At 60.8% G+C, this 17714-nt stretch overlaps 5 protein-coding genes across 5 annotated transcripts; 3 read left to right on the forward strand and 2 right to left on the reverse strand.

Annotated features, from left to right (window-relative positions):
* Positions 1–195: 195 nt before the first annotated feature.
* BXZ73DRAFT_87435 (uncharacterized protein) lies at positions 196–3560 on the forward strand (the record flags this gene model as incomplete). Its single annotated transcript, XM_048024564.1, has 10 exons — positions 196–334; positions 438–666; positions 723–1455; positions 1509–1602; positions 1803–1895; positions 1956–2326; positions 2368–2433; positions 2527–2629; positions 2692–3448; positions 3512–3560. The coding sequence occupies 10 exons, from the start codon at positions 196–198 to the stop codon at positions 3558–3560; spliced, it is 2634 nt and encodes an 877-aa protein (XP_047881810.1).
* Positions 3561–4540: 980 nt separating this feature from the next.
* On the reverse strand, positions 4541–7733 carry BXZ73DRAFT_40562 (LIM-domain binding protein-domain-containing protein; the record flags this gene model as incomplete). Its single annotated transcript, XM_048018601.1, has 6 exons — positions 4541–4983; positions 5035–5104; positions 5159–5682; positions 5734–5845; positions 5894–6004; positions 6036–7733. The coding sequence occupies 6 exons, from the start codon at positions 7731–7733 to the stop codon at positions 4541–4543; spliced, it is 2958 nt and encodes a 985-aa protein (XP_047881811.1).
* Positions 7734–8566: 833 nt separating this feature from the next.
* BXZ73DRAFT_87437 (glycosyl transferase) lies at positions 8567–10206 on the reverse strand (the record flags this gene model as incomplete). The annotated part of the gene is made up of 4 exons (XM_048024565.1): positions 8567–8904; positions 8934–9180; positions 9213–9540; positions 9584–10206. 4 exons carry the CDS (start codon positions 10204–10206, stop codon positions 8567–8569), a joined length of 1536 nt encoding a protein of 511 aa, XP_047881812.1.
* Positions 10207–10994: 788 nt separating this feature from the next.
* BXZ73DRAFT_87438 (glycosyltransferase family 2 protein) lies at positions 10995–14089 on the forward strand (the record flags this gene model as incomplete). Its single annotated transcript, XM_048024566.1, has 5 exons — positions 10995–11051; positions 11100–11417; positions 11439–12165; positions 12412–13880; positions 13913–14089. 5 exons carry the CDS (start codon positions 10995–10997, stop codon positions 14087–14089), a joined length of 2748 nt encoding a protein of 915 aa, XP_047881813.1.
* A 523-nt stretch (positions 14090–14612) lies between these two features.
* Positions 14613–16694, forward strand: BXZ73DRAFT_74060 (Nop domain-containing protein; the record flags this gene model as incomplete). Its single annotated transcript, XM_048021977.1, has 8 exons — positions 14613–14731; positions 14820–14918; positions 14942–14987; positions 15052–15203; positions 15255–15363; positions 15414–15890; positions 15951–16499; positions 16554–16694. 8 exons carry the CDS (start codon positions 14613–14615, stop codon positions 16692–16694), a joined length of 1692 nt encoding a protein of 563 aa, XP_047881814.1.
* Positions 16695–17714: the final 1020 nt, after the last annotated feature.

Below are 17714 nucleotides of genomic sequence, written 5' to 3' on the forward strand. Positions count from 1 at the left end.
CCTCTGACCATCATCACGAACGGCGAGCCGAACGTCGCCTTGAACGCCCTTGCAAGGTGATACCTACCGTTGGCGACCGGTTGCTGCCTCCCCGTCCTCCTTTCCGACTCGCCGTGCACACGAATAAGCCCGTAGTTTTGCAGTAATCGCCTAAGAGCGCTTTGTGCAAAAAGAGCCGTCGCAGGCACGTCGCAGATGGAATACACAACGAACGCGGCTGCATGGCCGTCGTTCGATCTGCCGACCGTCCACGACGAAAGGTCGTCCACCGCCCCCGACGACTGGAAGGAGCAGGCCGCCAGCGGGCTAAACGAGCTCCTCGGAGACCTACAGGGTGAGCACACCACGCATACCCAACAAGCGCCCGCTCCCAGCGACGCGTCCCCTCCGCCATGTTCTCCCTCGTGGAGCCCGTGCTCATTCCCTCCCGTTTCCAGCCCAGAATGCGTCGTCCACATCATCCAACCCTTCCGCCCCCATCTTCTTTTCCCTCCCCCAATCCTTCATCACGACTGCGCCCCCGACATTCAGCAATTTCAACAACACGCAATGGCCCCAAGCATCCCAGCTGCCTCTCTCAAGCTACTCCTCCTTGAACGGCGCCAACCCGACGCCATCTACTTCGCAACTGCAGTCGCAGAGCTCTTCGTCAATGGGTGTCATTGAGTACGTGGTCGTTTGTCTTTGTGCCAACACTTCCGGGCCTAATGGCCTCTTCCTAGCCCCTCCTTGACGACGATGCATGCGTCGTCCGCAAGTCCTCCCCCTCAATACACCCCTGGCCCTTTCCTGTCGTCGCCATCATCCCAACCTCGCATGGCTTATCACTATCAGCAACAGTCACATCCTCAGCCTTTGTCCGTTGGCCCCTCATTCATGCCTCCTCAGTTCTCTCAACCGCAACAGCACCATCTGGCTTTTCCACGACATCACTCGCATTCTCCACCGCAACCCCAGCCCCAGGGTACTCTGTCACCATTCGCGTTACATACACCATCCAGTTCATTATATTCTAGTATCCCAACGTCCTCGTTTTACGGCCAGCCTACACACCCCCAGGCAGGGCCATCGTCGTCCACACAAACTCCGATTCAACCCGCACAAGCCCCTCCACAGCCTGTTGCACCCACACCTCCTGTCAACAAAATCTCCGAAGAGCAACGCAGGGCCAACCTGGCACGAGACATCAAGCCTCTCATACAACCGACGTCGTTCACTGGCGCAGGTGCGGTAACCCAACTTGTTAAGTTGCTCGACGAGTACGGTATCGCCGACGTCGACCCGTCCGTGCGGCTGGAGACCCTCACAAAGATCAGGGACAACGCCGGGAACCATTACTTTCGTGCATGGGTTGACAACGCAGTGGCGATAGACGTCACGCGGGAGTGGCTTAAGCTTGCCTTCGTTGGCCGGAGCGATGCACAGCTGGTGGAGACGATCATGCCCATCCTTCATGTGAGTTTTCCATTGTCGCACATCGCAGTGCTCGATCCTCATGAGTCGTGCAGATCATCGACCGCCTACCGTTCACCATCGATAAGCTGAAGCTTTCCAAGCTCGGGAAGTTGATTATCAAGTTGGTGAAGGAGCCACCGACGCCTGGTGAGTTGCTCCCTCTCATCGTTTATGGTAGAATACGCCCGAGATCTGCCCCTTCATCGAATAATCTCAAGAGATGTCGCCGTCGCGCCGCGATGCACGGAGTCTGTACAGCAGAACTGTTGCGCTTGTGCCCACCATCATTACAGTATTACCTGTATCTAACTGTCGTCTTTGCATGTGCGCGGAACGAAAACGATAAGCCATCAAGGACATGGCGTCGAACCTAGAGCGTAAATGGCGAAAGATGCTCACGCAGGGAGCGTCAGACAAGATGGATACTGAAAATCCTGAGGGTAGGTCATGTCAGTTCGTTTCGCGGACACCGGGTCGCATATTTATTGCTATCGATCCAGACACGAAGAGCAAAAAGCGGCGGGCAGAGCTCGCTGTACCCAAAGGTGCTCCTCCTGTCAAGAAGGCGGCTGTGGTTGGGTCGGCGACCGCCACCACTCCCAAAGTCGTTGCCGCGAAGAAGGATTCCAAGTCTGTCGTCAAGGACGCAAAGTCCGACTCGTCGTTTTTCTCCAAGCCGAAGCCCGTCAAGAAGGAGATGCCCAGTTTCAAGAAGAACCCTCCGACGGCGACGGCTGTGAAGAAGGAGGCTGACGCGAACATGGCGCAGCCATCCTCGTTCAACCCGTTCGAAGACATTTTGAAGACGTATGCCTCAAACGCTGGTACGGGATCCACGTCCACTCCGCCGCCAGCAGGCGCGCTCCAGACGGTCCGTCGATGGCGCCATCTGCCGTGACCAAAACGGGCAAGCCGAAGAAGTCGGTAAGGTGGGCTGCGGACGATAAGCTCGAACGAGTCAAGTTCATCGAACGTGCGGTCTATGACGACGATCCCCCTTTGTCAGCCCCTTTGCTCGTATCAGCGTATGTACTGTGTGTTAATTGTACGCCCCGGGGCGCGACTGCACAGGGCTCGCATCCGACGCATAATATCCGCGACCTTGAGCGAGACGAGGGTGCGGCGCTACACCAGCACATCTTCGACGAACAAATGGAATGGGCCGAGCCACAACGTAAGCGCCGCTGCACGCATGATGCTGGTCCCGTGACTGATCGCCTTGCCCGACCGCTGCAGCACTCGACATTCCCAGAGAGTTCGAAGTCGAGGCACGCGGCAGCAAGAGCCAGGAGTGCGCGGCGCAAGAGGAGCGCGAGCTGAGCGCGCTCGTCGTGCTCTACACCTCCCCCGCCCAGATCCCCGACTCTCCAGCAGAACCGTCATCGCAGCTTTCCGAGGAGCAGACCGACGAGGGCGTGTGTCTCATGACCACCGGGCACGACGCGGACGGGATCTTCTGGGACGGCGGGGAGCCCGCACTCGTGGACACGATCCGGCCGACGGCGTCGGTAGCAGAGCTCGTCGGGCAGCTGCAGACGGACCGGCCCGACGTCGTGATGAGCGACCCGTCGGCGGCGGCGTCAGCGATGCCCTCCGTGTACCCCGCGCTGAACGAAATCAATTCGGACCAGCTCCAGCTGCTCATGGCGCACGCCGCCGCGCTCTCGCAAAACGGCAGTTTGGCCAACCTCGGGGGGCGCACGCCGCCCTCCGAGCCCAGCTGGGCCCCCGGAAACCAGTTCCCGGAATATGATCGGGGGACCCCCGAGAACGGCAGCGCGGGCTCCGGTCCCGCGGATCCGAACCGGCGATGGACGGACGACTGGCCCGGCCCGGGAGCAGGCGCCGGTGGCGGCGGGCCCGAGCGCGGGGGCCCTTTCGGGCGTGGAGGGCGGGGCCTTGGCGGCGGGCGGGGCCGCGGTGCAGGGCGGGGCCAGGGCGAGGGCCGTAGAAATACAAAACGACGACCGTGCACGTTCTTTATGGCAGGCAGGCGAGCACCCTTTGTGTGGATGTCCGAATGCGGGAATGCTGATGGTGCTACCTCCCCCCACAGATGCCGATATGGCGATCAGTGCGACTTCAGCCACGAGCTCGCGTACTAGCCACCCGCCCGCGCCCCGTCTCGCGGTCCTCTGTATGTTTACTACCCTACCCCTTCGTATATTCGTCCCCCGTCCGCATCCTCCATTCCCAGTCGCCCCCGAGCCCCGCCCGTCAGGTGAGAGCGCACCGTCTGCCACGCGGCAGCCGCGTGCCCGCGCACGGACCACCCAATGCTGCGCCCAGTGGCGCGCGTTCCTGCAGCCGGTGGCCCGCTCTTCCTTAAGCTCCAACAGCCCCTCAAACACCCGTCCGAGGCCCGAGCGGTGCGGAGATCATATATGATCCATCATCCACCCGCACCAAGGGCGCCCTTCCGCGCGCGATCTCGATGGCGGCTAGCTGGTTAGCTGCGACACCGCTTGGACGGCGAGGCACGCGTTTTTTTTTTGCTTCCGCGACACGGGGCCGCTGCCGTACGCGGTACGCTGATGGTGTCCGCGGTGGTTTACTCGCGAGCGGCTGGGGCACGTCTCGGACGGTGCCTTGAAGGGTGTGCTGCGCGCACTCGCACCTCATGCGTGGGGCCTGTCCGCACAGTCCGATCGGACGACACAACTCAACGAGGCTGGCTGCCGCGCCTGGTGCTGGGGTTCGGACCGAGGGCGTGGACGCGCGGGAGAGATGTGAGATTAGTATACACTACAGGACAGGTTAAATAGGAAGGTGATAAGACAACAGGTACCCGCAGCCTGGTCCTCGCAAAGGGGAGAGTGGGAGAGAAGATGGGCCTGTACTAAGATACAAATCTACGTATATGCTATGCTGAGTAAAATATCGACGGGGGATGGATGATTGCAGCGAGAGATTTGGCAGAACAGATAACACGGAGACGGACAGAGGGAGGCATATACACGAAGATCCGGGGGGAATTCCACGAGACAGGGTTCCGTGCGCGAGGCGGACCGGGGCGAGACGGGCGGGGCACGGAGGGAACGCGCAGAGGGAACGGGAGCTGGCCCGACTCGACGCGCGGTCGACCTCATGACCCCTGCGTCTTGCCCCGTTTTCGATTTGGTCGCTTAGCCGCGGGTGCAGAGTCCCCGACTGTGGCCGTGGGCGAGTCCTCGCCTGTGCGCCCACCGGCTGGCGCCTTGCGCTTCAACGTCGCGTTCGCAATTGACGGAGTCGTCGGCCCGCCGGGGGTCGGTGCGGACGCCGGGGTCGAAGCAGACGCGACGGGAGTGGAGGCTGACGCGGCGGGCGTGCCCTTACTCTGTTTCGAGCCGTCTATCGCCATCGGGGAGCCGCCGAGAGGTTGGGAAGGACCCATGGCAGGCGTTGTTGTTGAAGGACCGGGAGTAGGGCCCGCCATGTCGTTCAGCCCGTCGGATGAGTATGTCGGACGCGGAGCGCTTTCCATCATCATGCTCGGATTCCGTATTCGCTCCATCCGGAGCCTCTCTGCGAAAGCGCCTAAAGCCTCTGTATCATGGTTCAGAATGGTCCGTGTGTCGCAACAAGCGGTTCACATACCGACAGGCCCCATCTTATGAGTACAAGAGAACTGGATAAGATCCGTCATCTGCGCGACGCTTTCCGCTAGCTGTACTCGACATCAGTCACGGTGACCTGCTGTAGTGTGGATGCTGCAACTCACCTCGAGACACCGCATGGTGGCTTGAGGAATTCCGAACGCATTAATGGGTTCCGTAGGTATGCTAGCGCGTTCGATGATATAACGAGGCTCTTCCATCCGCGAAGGGTCCTCATGGACTGCCCCGTTCGCATTCGCCATTCCATTGGGAGATGGAGTGATCATCCTCGGCGAATCGGGTATTCGGTCGCCAATGATGGCGTCGTAGGCGAGATACTTGTCGTGCCAGAATGCATCGAACTGCATCCTCTCCACCTTAAGGTAGTAATCCGAGGCCGTGTTGCCATTTGCGGACCGGGGTCGGCTCAAGTTTGGGGAGACGACGATCTCGGCAGAGAACGGCCCACGGAGCGTGATGCTGTACCCGTTGGTGTAACGGAACGTCCATAGAGCCATTGGACACTCGATGAGAGCTCGATCGTCACTGACCAGCCTCTCACGAGCGCCATCTATGGCTAGCGACTGGGATCTGACTCCAGATTGACTTGTTACGAGAAAAAACCTCGCGAAGATGGGATAGCCGATCTCTGAAATCATCCATCAGAGATCTCGCAAATGAACAGGCGGGCAGATCTCACCGAACGGTTTCGCCTCAACATGCTGGTTGTCCTTCCACAACGTGAGCTTCATCGCCGCCTTCTCCACAAAGAAGGATTGGACAAATTCCAGCCAGAACCCCTCCTTCAATCGCTAAGGACAACATAAGCATACTGAAAGAATCCGGCGCGCTACACTTACGTCATTGCTCTCCTGCGACAAATAATTGCTCAGCTGGGACATCCGTGCCATGCCCTGACCCAAACCGATAGGATAAAGCCTGGGGCAATAGCATTCGTCATTCCAAGGGTTCTGCCACATGGGATCGCCGAGCTTACCTGACAGATGAGGGAGGGAGGGCACTTGACGGAGTTATCGGTAGAGGAGCGGGTTGTTGAGGCCGTTGAGGACTGTGGCTCGGATGCGTTGTCTGCGGAGCGCTGCTCAGTGTGGGCGCTGGGGCAGTCGACGGTACGTTTGCGGGCGCAGTCATTGGCGTGGCCGTTGAGGGTCGCGGCGCAATCTGCGCGGGATGCACCGACGGCGGAGCACTCGCAGGGGGTTGTCCCGGAGGTTGTGACGGACCTGGGGGACTCTGGGCTGGCCCGGTTGTCGGTACCCGTGCGGGTGGAAGCATGCTACCCGCGCTTGCGTTCGTCGGAAGCGACGTTTGCGACATCCGTGGTGTTCGATTGGGCGCGAGGGGAGGAATGGGGGATTGTCGATGTGCAGACTGGGATTGAGGACGCTGTAATGTATGCCCAGGTTGCATCGGGGTGGAGGGATGGGCAGACTGACGGGGAGATTGCTGCGGTGGATGCGACGGCTGAGGAGGCATGGGGAAGTTGCCGTGAGGACCATGGCCGTTGTGGGATGGAGGACGAGGAGGGGCGGAATTCGACTGCTGACTCATACCGAATGCCGATGTTGGATATCCTTCGCCGCTATGATTGAGATGGTCGAGGGCTTGCGCCGGAGTCATTGGGCCGGCCGGATTCATCGGCGCACTTCCCCGTTGCGTCATGTCTTGGCCAGGGTTTAACGGCGTTGGCGAAGGCGCGATGTTGAAGTTGTTGCTCATGCTTGGGACCATGCGATTGACGTGCTGGGGAAGTGACGGTTGCATTTGCGCGTTCGAGAAGTTGAACATGGCGTTGTCGGGGGTCATTGAGGCCCTGTTCCCTGCCCCTTGAGGCATCATCGAGTTCCCAGGTATTGGCCCGCCCATGCTCGGCTGCTGCTGTCCCGGCGGCGCGTGCGGCGAGGAACCCATCTGGCCCTGAGGGTGCTGGTGCTGGTGCTGGTGCTGGTGCTGAGGTGGAAGAGACATCGGGTTGACGAAGGAGTTGTGCGGCATGCCTTGTTGCATCCCATGCTGCTGAGGGTGTGTCGGAGGTTGCGTCATTCCGGGTATCATGGACGGGTTTGAGGCCGTTCGCGTATGAGCGAGCGGGTTCGCGCCTTGCATCCGGTTCATCGGCATACCCACGTCCTGACCCATGCCGCCACCTTGCATCTGTGACTGCTGTTGGTGTTGTTGGTGTTGTTGGTGTTGCTGCTGCTGTTGCTGCTGCCGCATCTGCATTTGCATCGACGTCATCCCCGGTTGCATCCCAGGACGCATCCCACCCATCTGTTGCTGGCCGTTCATCCCCATACCGCCACCCATCATACCTGGCTGCATGCCTGGGATGTGCGCGCCCGGTTGTGACATGGGTTGCGATTGAACGCGCCGGAGGGTTTGCTGTGGCATCATCTGGTTGCTTGGGAAGCCGGCCATGTTTTGCATCTGGTTTGGCATCCCGCCCATGTGTGAGGGACCGGCACCGGGGGGGTTGGAGTGGGGAGGCAAGAAGCGACGTGGTTGGCCGGATTGCTGCATACCGAGGGGATACTGGGCAGGGGAGACGCCGGGTTGGGCCATGACATTGAAGCCGAGACCAGGGTTCGCGCCTTGATTGTTTTGGAGCATGGAGAGATTATGCTGGGACTGGTGCTGGCCCTGCTGAGGCTGCTGGGGGAGGAAGGAGGGGGCGCCCATGAGGCCGTGGGGCATGCTGGAGGGGACAGCGGCTTGACGAAGCATATCCTGGGACATGTTCATGGTGAGATACGGGAGGTGAGAGGTGCGCCGACGCGAGGGCGTGTGGTGGCATACAGAGCGGGGTGGTCGAGCGTGAGGACGAGGCGGAGAGGAAGGGGCGTCGGCCGGGGGCGCCGCTGGCGACGGGTGGGCGGAGGGGCGGGGACGTCGAGGACGTCGAGGACGTGTGCTGGGACGAGGACGACGGGGAGCGGAGGAAGGGAAAGTTGAGTCGCGTCGCTGAAGCGTGTGAGTGCGTCTGCCACAACGGCACTGCTTCCACGCCGTCGGCCCCTCCCGATTTCCCCGCATCCCTCCCCCGACTTTCGCCCTCCGCCGTCTTTCTGCCCGCCGCTGCCCCCGCCAGTGCCCCTGCTGCTGCCAGTGCCCCGCGCGACAACCAGAGCCCCGCCTTACGCCCCGCGCGTCCAACGCCCCACGCCACGCGCCTCGCTTACCGCCCTCCAGGCCGAGCCCCGACCTCGCCGTCCGCGCTGCCCGCCGCCTACGCGTCTCTCCACCGCAGCGCATGTATGCGTCCACGCGCGGGCAAAAACTCGCTCTAGGCGCGCCGGCGCTGAGCACAATCGAAGCACCGGCCGGCTGAAGACTCGGTCACCGCACGGCAACGCGCTACCTTGTGCGCAGTGCGCCCAAGCCCTGTCTCTTGTCCACATTCTTTTGTCTCTGGCTTTGTCCGCGCTACGAAGTCCGTTGCCTCGACCTAATCGATTGCTGTCGCAGCGGTGACCAACGGATTACGGCATTCCAAAACACTCATCGACTGCGCTTCAGACGTCATCGCCGACTCGCGCCCTAAACGCCCGCGCGCCCTCCCGGACAGCGTCCTCCCGCTTCCTTTCGCGCTCGGCGCGGTACCCCTCCGAAGCCCGCCAGCCCTTCCATGCCGTCTCCTCGCAGACACCCCACCATTCTTCCGCGTACGGGTGCCCTGGCGCTCCGGCGTAGCCCCATGGCTTCGCTCCGTAAGGCTGAACGAACGGATTGAGGACCTCGGCCATCGACGGGTGCAGCGGCCCCGTGAAGTGCACAATTCCCGGGTCCTCCATCGCAGCCAGGTCGAGCGTCGCTCGCTCCGGTGTCTGGTATCTCGCGTACGTCCCAGCCCCTGGGCGTTCCAGCCGAGGCTCAGCGAACACCAGTTCCCACGGAAGTGAGCGTTCAGGGCGTCTTGGTCGAGGAACTTGGAAGACGCGCTCGCCTTGGCCGCCGCGACGAGGTCGTCAACCTGTCCCCGGACCAGAGTCAAGTTGAGGAGCAAGACCCCGGCGTTGAAGTATGGCGCGGAGGTGGCCTTGTCGACCCCTGCGGGGAACCCGACGTCGGGCGCTGCTGCGATCGCCTTGCCCTCCAGGTCGGTGTCCCAGAGCTTCCTCAATCCGTCCTAACGAGTACGTCCGCATCCAGGTACAAAACGCGTTCAACCGGAAGGGAAGCGATCCGTACCACCTTTGCCCAGAGGGGGCCGGATGGGACGCCGGGCTCGGGCGACGGGGCCGAAGGTACGTCGGTGAACACCATCGTCGCATGGGCGCAGTCTGCCACTGAGAGCTGCAGCTTCGCCTTGACGTCACCGGGGAGGTCGTACCCGAGGACGTAGAAGGTGATCCGCTTGCTCGTGTGCTTCGCCGCGCTGCGGATGGCGACAGCGGCGCCGATGGCGTACACGGTGTCGACGACCAGGGCGACGTTGATGCCATACCCCAGCGCGGCGTCGAGGTCTCCGGATTTGGCTTTGTCCGCACTAGAAAGCCGATGTGCATTTCGGTGTTCTTCTGCAGGATAACCTGTACTGGCCCTCGGTCGACAGGAGGCTGTACTCGCCGGCGTGGAGAGTGAGGAAGGTGTCGATACCGCGTTTGGGATGGTGGACGCTGTCTTCCGGCTCCCGACCCCATCCGTAGTCGTCGAAGACCATAACGGCACCCTTGCGTGCGAGCCGCCACGCGAGCTCGCCGTCGAGGAAGGTGTCGGATGCCTCGTGCGACCCGTCGATGTACAGCCAGTCGAAACCCGGCGTCGCGGCGTCCATTTCCTCCTCGAGAAGGCGCATGAGCCCTGGGACACTGAATTCGCTGATGATGCGGAAGCTCTTCCCGGTGCCTGCGGCCAGGGATAGGTTGTGGGTCAGGCAACGGAAGCGCTTCTGACCAGCATCGGTCCCCATGAGGTCGAAATGGTCGATGCAGACGAGCTCGCTGCCTGGCTGGCAGAGTTCGGTGAGGGTGAAGACAGCCGACCGACCCTCCCAGGAGCCGATCTCGAGAGCGCGAGGGGTAGGGGAAGAGACTGAACGGAAGTAATGAAGCCAAGAAGGCTTGTGGCCGGAGAACCAGTCTTGCGTCTCCGTGAATGTGTAGTCGCAGGTGGGCGGTGCAGTCGCGTCCGTGTTGGAAGTAGTCTCGGACATCATCTTGCTTGGTGTTCAGTACCATCGTAATTCGACGTGATGTAGAAACACTCACTACAGGGGGGACCGGTGCCCGAGGATGGTATCGAGTGAAGCGCAACAAGTCAAGATATACCCTAGCGTGAGCGCGTTCAAACCTACCGTCTCACTGGTACGTACGGCTAGTCCCTACGCCTTTCATCTCTCGGTAAGTTCGCTGACAGCGCTCCAACCCTCAACAATCCCATTACCGCTTAGTCTACAGACTCCCCAAAAAACGAGCAACAATGAAGGGTGTGCGGAGGTCAGTTACGGCAACTGTGCTCAGGGGTGCACCTCGTCCGAATGCTGCGGTAGCAAGTTCGTCGCACGGTCGTTATCCGTTCGAAGGAGCATGTTGGACAATGCGTCATTGCCGTCGAGCCTACGACCACAATCTGGCTACGTGGATTTCTTCCATCATCCCACATCCCCAATCTCAGCTTTTCCAATACAGATATAACCTTCTCCGCGACTTCCTCTGGGGATATACACTAGACCAGATGCTTCGATGCCACAGAGCAAGTGGTCTGAGCATCGCATGCCAAGCCAGCGTGCCGTTTGTGCGGTATCATACCCACACGAAGCTGAGCTGCGGTAGGATGACGTTGCCTCGCCGAACAACCTGCTCCGTTCTAGGATAGGAGAAGTGGGAGACCACAGTTCACCAACACTCCGCTAGGTTCGCCTCCGCCAAATAAAACACACGACACACCAGCAGCAGTCCAGCACACTCGACTGCCCTCGTACTTTGTCCATAACCACGCTCCATGATCGACATCGACCCCGCGCACATAATTCTGGTTACTGGAGCCCACGGATTCATCGTGAGTGGAGCGGTATTGACTGCACTTCCCAACACTGACAACAATCAGGGGAGCCATGTTGCCCGTCGGCTTGCCGAAGACGGTTACAACGTCCGGACCAGCGACATCATACCCTACCCCCTTCACGACCATCCTCCAGTCGGAGAGGTTCACATCGGCAACCTGTGCGACCCCGCCTTTTGCGCGCGCGTTGTGCGCGGTGTGAGCACCGTACTGCACTTCGCCGCGACTATGGGCGGGATGGGCACGATTCACTCCGGTAACGACTTCGTCATTTACAGGGAGAACCACGCCATGAGTCTGAATCTCCTCGAAGCGTGCAAAGCTACTGGTATCAAACGCTTCCTCTATGCTTCCTCCGCATGTGTATATCCCCAATCTCTACAGGAGTCAGGCTCCACCGATGTCTCGCTCGCCGAGGGCGACGTCTGGACCACGCCCCCTCGCCCTCAACACCTTTATGGTACGGAGAAACTATCCACAGAGCTCGTCCTTCTAGAGCACTCCTCTCCAACATTCCACGTCCACATTGCCCGCTTTCACAACGTCTTTGGTCCACAGGGATCATGGTGTGGCGGTCGCGAGAAGGTCCCTGCGGCATTCTTGCGCAAGGCGATCGCGGCAAAGTTCCTCCCCTCCCCTTCTACGTTTGAAATCTGGGGAGAAGGATCACAACGTCGCAGTTTCCTCTTCATCGACGACGCGGTGGATGCTATCCTCCGGCTTCTATTCTCCGACTGCACCGATCCCGTCAACATCGGATCGGACCGCGCAGTCACCGTTCAGCAGCTCGCAACGATGGCCCTGGAAGCCGTCTCACTCGATCCTTCCAGAGTCGACTTCTCGTACGTCGGGGACAGACCACTCGGTGTCGGCTCGAGGAATTCGAACAACACCTTCGTCACGGCAAGACTCGGTTGGCGGCCGACGCGAACACTGGAGGAGGGCCTGCGCACCACTGGGACATGGATCGAGGAAGAGATCAAGAGGGTGACTTCCCCCATGGTTGAGAAAGAGCGTCTGGAGTATCTGAGGGGCCTCCAGCAAAGCAACGTGGTTGACCTTGCGTCCGACGCCATCACTTTCGCCGTCTTGCTCCCCATCACGTCTCGCGGTACCGCCTCACCCCAAGAATGCCTCGACCACCTTTCCCACTTCGCCGCCTCTCTCGTCGCGACGACTCGGGACGACATCGCTCGCCTGGGCGAACGGTATCGGGTGGTGGTTTACCTGGCGATCGATGCGGACGACGAGTTTCTGTGGCATTCGGATGGGGGTAATCGCGCAGAATCGGTTCTTCACAGCAGCGGCATTACCAACGTCGTCACACTCCCTCCTTGCGCTCGCCCACGCGGGCAAGTCTGCGCGCTCTGGCGCGACTGTGCGCGGACGGCGTATGCTGATGGGTGCGACTACTACGTGCTCATGGGCGACGATGTCCTCCTCCAGGACGACAACTGGATGTCCTCATTCCACCACAAGTTCTCCGAGCTCGCAAACGCAGAGCACGCCCCGCATGGCGTGGGATGTGTCGCATTCACGGACGTTTCTTTTCCCGGTATGCCAACCTTCCCCGTCATTCATCGCACCCACATGGACATCTTCCGCGGCGAGGTCATCCCGGAGTGCTTCACGAACCAAGACGGAGACCCGTTTCTCTTCCAGCTCTACCGGCGCTGGGGCTGCTCCACGATGGTGCCTTCTCGGATCTCGAATGTGGTGGGTGGGAGCGGAGACGCGCGCTACGACAAGGTTCATGCCGCTGGGTGGACGTTCAAGCCACTCGACGACGCATCGGACCGAGTGGAGGACTGGCTTCGGGACCGCGCTCCCGACGCTCGTCGCAAGCTTGCTTTGGACATCGTCATCCCCTGCTACAGGGTAAACATGCTCTACCTCGACGCCTTCCTCGCTCTCGAGCCGTCTCCCACATGTAGCGTTATGTTCGTCATCATCGTCGACGACCCGCACTCCCCGCGCACCGGCGACCTGCAGCAGAAGTACGGACAGCGCGCCGACGTCCGCATCCGCGTCCACCCCGCGAACCTCGGCGCGTCCGCCGCGCGCAACCGCGGCCTGCGCGAGTCCGCCGCAGAGTGGGTCCACTTCCTCGACGACGACGTCAGCCCCGCTCCGGACCTGCTCCTCGAAGCCGAGAAGGCGATCCGCGCGCGCCCAGACGCGGCCGGGTTCGTGGGCAACGCGTACTTTCCCGTCGCCGCCAGCGTGTTCACCACCGCGGTCCACCTCGCGGGGGTGACGTACTTCTGGGACATCGCCGACAAGATCGCCGCGGACGTCCCGTGGGGCGTCACGGCCAACCTGATTGCGCGGCGCAGCGACGACGGCGATGCCGGCTTCTTCAACCCGCAGTTCCCAAAGACCGGCGGTGGCGAGGACATCGACTTCTGTCGCAAGAAGCGCGCTGCGTCGCTCGCGCGCGAAGGGAGCGCGTTCGCGCCCGCCCCCGCGGTGCGCGTCACCCATCCGTGGTGGAACGACGGGCGACGGAGCTACTGGCGGTTCTACATGTGGTCGAAGGGCGACGGCGGGCTCGTGCGGCTCTACCCCGAGCACACCTACCAGGATCTCGCGCCGAACGCGGCGGAGAGCCTCCTCGCTTGCCTCGTCCTCTTGTCCCTAGGCTGCGCCGCGGCACCGTTCGACGCGTTTATCGCATTTGCTCTCACCCGCATCTCCCTCCTCGCAGCGGTCTCCATCATGCTCGCCCAAATCTCTCACGACGTCTTGCGACACACGGTTCTGCACCCCGAACGCGTGCGCGACATGGACACCACCGCGACGGGCGCACGTTGGGTGGCCGCCATGGTCGAGGGGCGCTGATCCGTGTGTTCTCGGAGTGGGGCCGGGTTGTGGGCCTGCTCGAGCGCGGGGAATGGAACCTGCTTATGCGACGTTTTGATTGGTTCTGCGGGGTGTTTGGGGACGGTCCGCGCAGGGAGGAGACCACCAACAATGTGGTTCGGCTGGCCATCGCGGCGGGGCTCTTCGCGGTTCTGACCAATCTCGTGCTTTAGCCTTGGTGTTCTTAGATGCCTTCTTCTTCTGACATCTGGTGTAGTGTACGATAAATTTCTGCTTGATGTATCAGTATGTACTTCGTAGTTTGGATGATTCGCCAATGTCAACGTTTTGCATAGACAATGAACTTGAGACGAACTCAGTGAGAGCAGAACACTTGACTGCTACACTGCGCCTGGAATACGCATTTACCCCTCCATAAGACGGGGTACGGTGGGGCATAATCATGGGCATCAAGGGACACCATTGACCGTGCTCTTTAGAGACTTGAATCGTGTTAAGTATGGCCGATAAGCGCTCAAGGCCAGTTAACGCCGTGGCCGCGAGCACGTGCTCACACTTCCTCTCCAAAATTTCGGCACGCGGCTCTCGCGCGAATCGAGTAGCTAGCTGCACACGCCGTCCTCTCGCGCTCGCTGCGTAAATCCTCTTCGCGAATTTCGGGCCCTGCTCCGCCTTGCAGCTCATAAATCCTCCTAATCTCCTCCCGACGGCGACGGGCCCCTTCCGACCCCCAAAATGCTCGTCCTTTACGAAACCTCGCTCGGTTTCTGTCTCTTCAAGCTCACCGACGATGCCAAGCTCGACAGCAAAGATGTCTGGAAAGACTTTGAGACACCGGAGAAGGCAAACAAGCTGTGAGAGTGTTCTTCTGAGGACGGTGGGCGGTTGGCTAATTCACATCTTGTCTCGCCTTGTCCGGCTCCGGCTCGATGTACCGGCTAGCCTCAAGCTGAAAGCCATCCACCGCTTCACCTCAACAGCAACAGCCGTAGAGGAAGTTACTGCGCTTCAGGAGCAGAAGCTCTCGAAGTCTCTGAAAAAGTTCCTGTCCGAGGAGGTTGTAGGGAAGGGAAGGGCAAGGAGACTCTAGCAGTGTTCGAAGCTGGCTTGGTACGTTTTGACGCTTCACAAGGTTGTCGCTTGCCCTCATATATGTATGCGTTGGGCAGGCAAGGCTATCAAGGATAAGTTGGACATCAAGGTCGTATCCCCCAAGATGACCGAGCTTTTCCACGGCATTCGTTCGCAACTTACCTCGCTGCTTGACGGTCTGGATCCTCAAGACCTTGCCACTATGAGCCTCGGTTTGAGTCACTCATTATCACGGTGCGTATGTTCCGCACGCCCGTGCAGCTCCGGTGTTGATTGGTTTCGCAGATTCAAGCTCAAATTCTCGCCTGACAAGGTCGACACCATGGTCGTCCAAGCAATTGCTCTTCTCGACGACCTCGACAAGGAGGTGAACATCTACGCGATGCGTGTCAAGGTATGTATACATGCACCTCGATGCACGGGACTATTCTCACCTGTCTGCAGGAGTGGTATGGCTGGCACTTCCCCGAAATGTCCAAAATCATCGCCGACAACATCGCGTATGCCAAGGTCATCAAAGCGATGGGCTTCCGGACAAACGCTGCGTCCACCGACTTCTCCGCAATCCTCCCAGAAGACCTCGAAGCCACTCTGAAGGCGGCGGCGGTCATTTCCATGGGTACCGACATCTCCGACTCTGACATTGCTCACATCAACTCGCTATGTGACCAAGTCATCCAGATCTCCGCATACCGTGCACAGCTGGCAGAATACCTCCGTAACCGCATGAACGCCATTGCACCAAATCTCACCGCCCTCGTTGGCGACCTCGTGGGCGCACGGCTGATCAGCCATGCGGGCAGTTTGCTCAGCCTCGCGAAGCACCCAGCCAGTACCATCCAGATCCTCGGCGCCGAGAAGGCGCTCTTCCGTGCTCTCAAGACGAAGCACGACACGCCGAAGTACGGTCTCATTTACCACGTGCGTCCCTTCCCGTCCATCCGCCCTCAACATCCGCTCTAACCACGCTCTCCCACGCAGGCATCCCTCATCGGCCAGGCGCCGCCAAAGCTCAAGGGCAAGATGGCGCGCATGGTCGCCACCAAGGCGGCGCTCTCCGTCCGCGTCGACGCGCTCTCGGACGCGGACGGCAAGTCGGAACCGACCGCGCCCTCGATCGGGGTCGACAACCGGGCGAAGCTCGAGGCGCGCCTGCACGCGCTCGAGCAGCAGGGCGACGGCGCGGCGGTGCGCTCCGCGTTCGCGGGCCGCAAGCAGGCCCGGTTCGCGATGACGGGCGAGACGCGGACGTACAACGCCGCGGCGGACGCGGTCGACCTCGTGCCGGCGCAGCGCGAGCCGATGGCGGCGGCGGTGCAGGCGGTGTTGGACGTGAAGGCGGAGAAGAAGAAGGCGAAGGAGGAGCGGCGGGCGAAGAAGCGGGCGGAGAAGGAGCAGATCGCGGATGGCGTGGAGGAGGCGCGGATGGATGTGGACGGGGAGGACGAGGAGGTGGAGAGCAAGAAGGAAAAGAAACGGAAGCGGAGAGAAAGCGAGGGCGGGGCGATGGACGTCGACGTGGAGGAGAAGGTATGTCTGCGATGTCGGTTTGATAACTCGCGCACTAATGCTGCGTCTTTCCAGCGGGAAGAGACGAAGGAGGAGCGCAAAGCGCGGAAGAAGGCAAAGAAGGCGGAGGAGGCTGCCGCGGCGGCGTCAGCAGAGGCGGGTGAGGCGGAGAACGGAGATGCGAAGAAGAAGAAGAAGAAAAAGTCTGAAGCATGATGAGCGTTTTACTCCCGCGAACTCCCATGCTGTTCGTGCATCTTGTTATCCTTTTGTGCATATACGCTGTTGTTGGCCATTCATTTCAGGAGCATCTCGAAGTCGTGAACGAATTGTGCGGCAGAGGTGCTCCAGCCTTCGGAAGGTGTAGGCTCTGAAGAACGTGTAGACGAGGTCCGTGGCATGGAGTGGGGCGGGTCGGGGAGGTGTTCCTTCCTGAGCGCGTCGGGGAGTTTCGCAAGTTCGCCTCGCGAAGAGCGGTGGGTGCGTAGCCACTCATTCGTCATTCCCTTCGAATGCATCGTGCCTCTTCGCGTCTTGCCGCATGAGGACGCCATCGACCCCGCCTGTGGAGACTACGTGACGGCGAGCGCGTTCGACAACCTCGTCCGGGAGGGAGGAAGGACATAGCGGGTCTAGCTGGATGCCATCCACCCCTCGAGGCCGAAGAGATCCATGGTCCCAAGTGGTGGTCAGTTCGCCGGTGCATCGATTGAGTCGGATTGACCATGGAAGTCGATCACCATTGGCTAGGATGGCGGCCCTCCACGCCGGCAAACGTGCCCTGGCCCTCTGGTTCAACGTCATGCGCTACGCCTATAGGCTCTGCCTCGAGGCGTTAAACGAGGACGACAAAAAAAACGTCATGTGCTGAACCTCCACAGGAAGGCGTCGAGGACGGACGGCTCGTCGGCGGCGGCGGCGGCCCCATCGGCGTCCAAGGTGCCGCCCGATCCGCGCCCGGACGCGTTGGGCTCCAAGTCGCGCTGGCTGTTCTCCAGCTTCGCGCGCCGCCTGCGGATTCGTATCCGCCTGCGCCGCCCCGGTGCTATGCCTGGCCCGCGTGCGTTGATGAAACCCCGCAAAAATGGCACCGTTCAGGTCGGCGGAGGTTCGGCTGTCTCGAGCCCACGAGTCTTATTCCTGAGCGGAGGCGGGAGTGAATGGTCCTTGTACTTGTCTGCATGGCTGGACGATGCTGCGAGAAAGATGTATGTGCCATATTATACTCTAGTCATA

Source organism: Epithele typhae, assembly GCF_022376455.1.
Source record: "Epithele typhae strain CBS 203.58 chromosome Unknown BXZ73scaffold_4, whole genome shotgun sequence".
NCBI classification, from domain to species: domain Eukaryota; kingdom Fungi; phylum Basidiomycota; class Agaricomycetes; order Polyporales; family Epitheliaceae; genus Epithele; species Epithele typhae.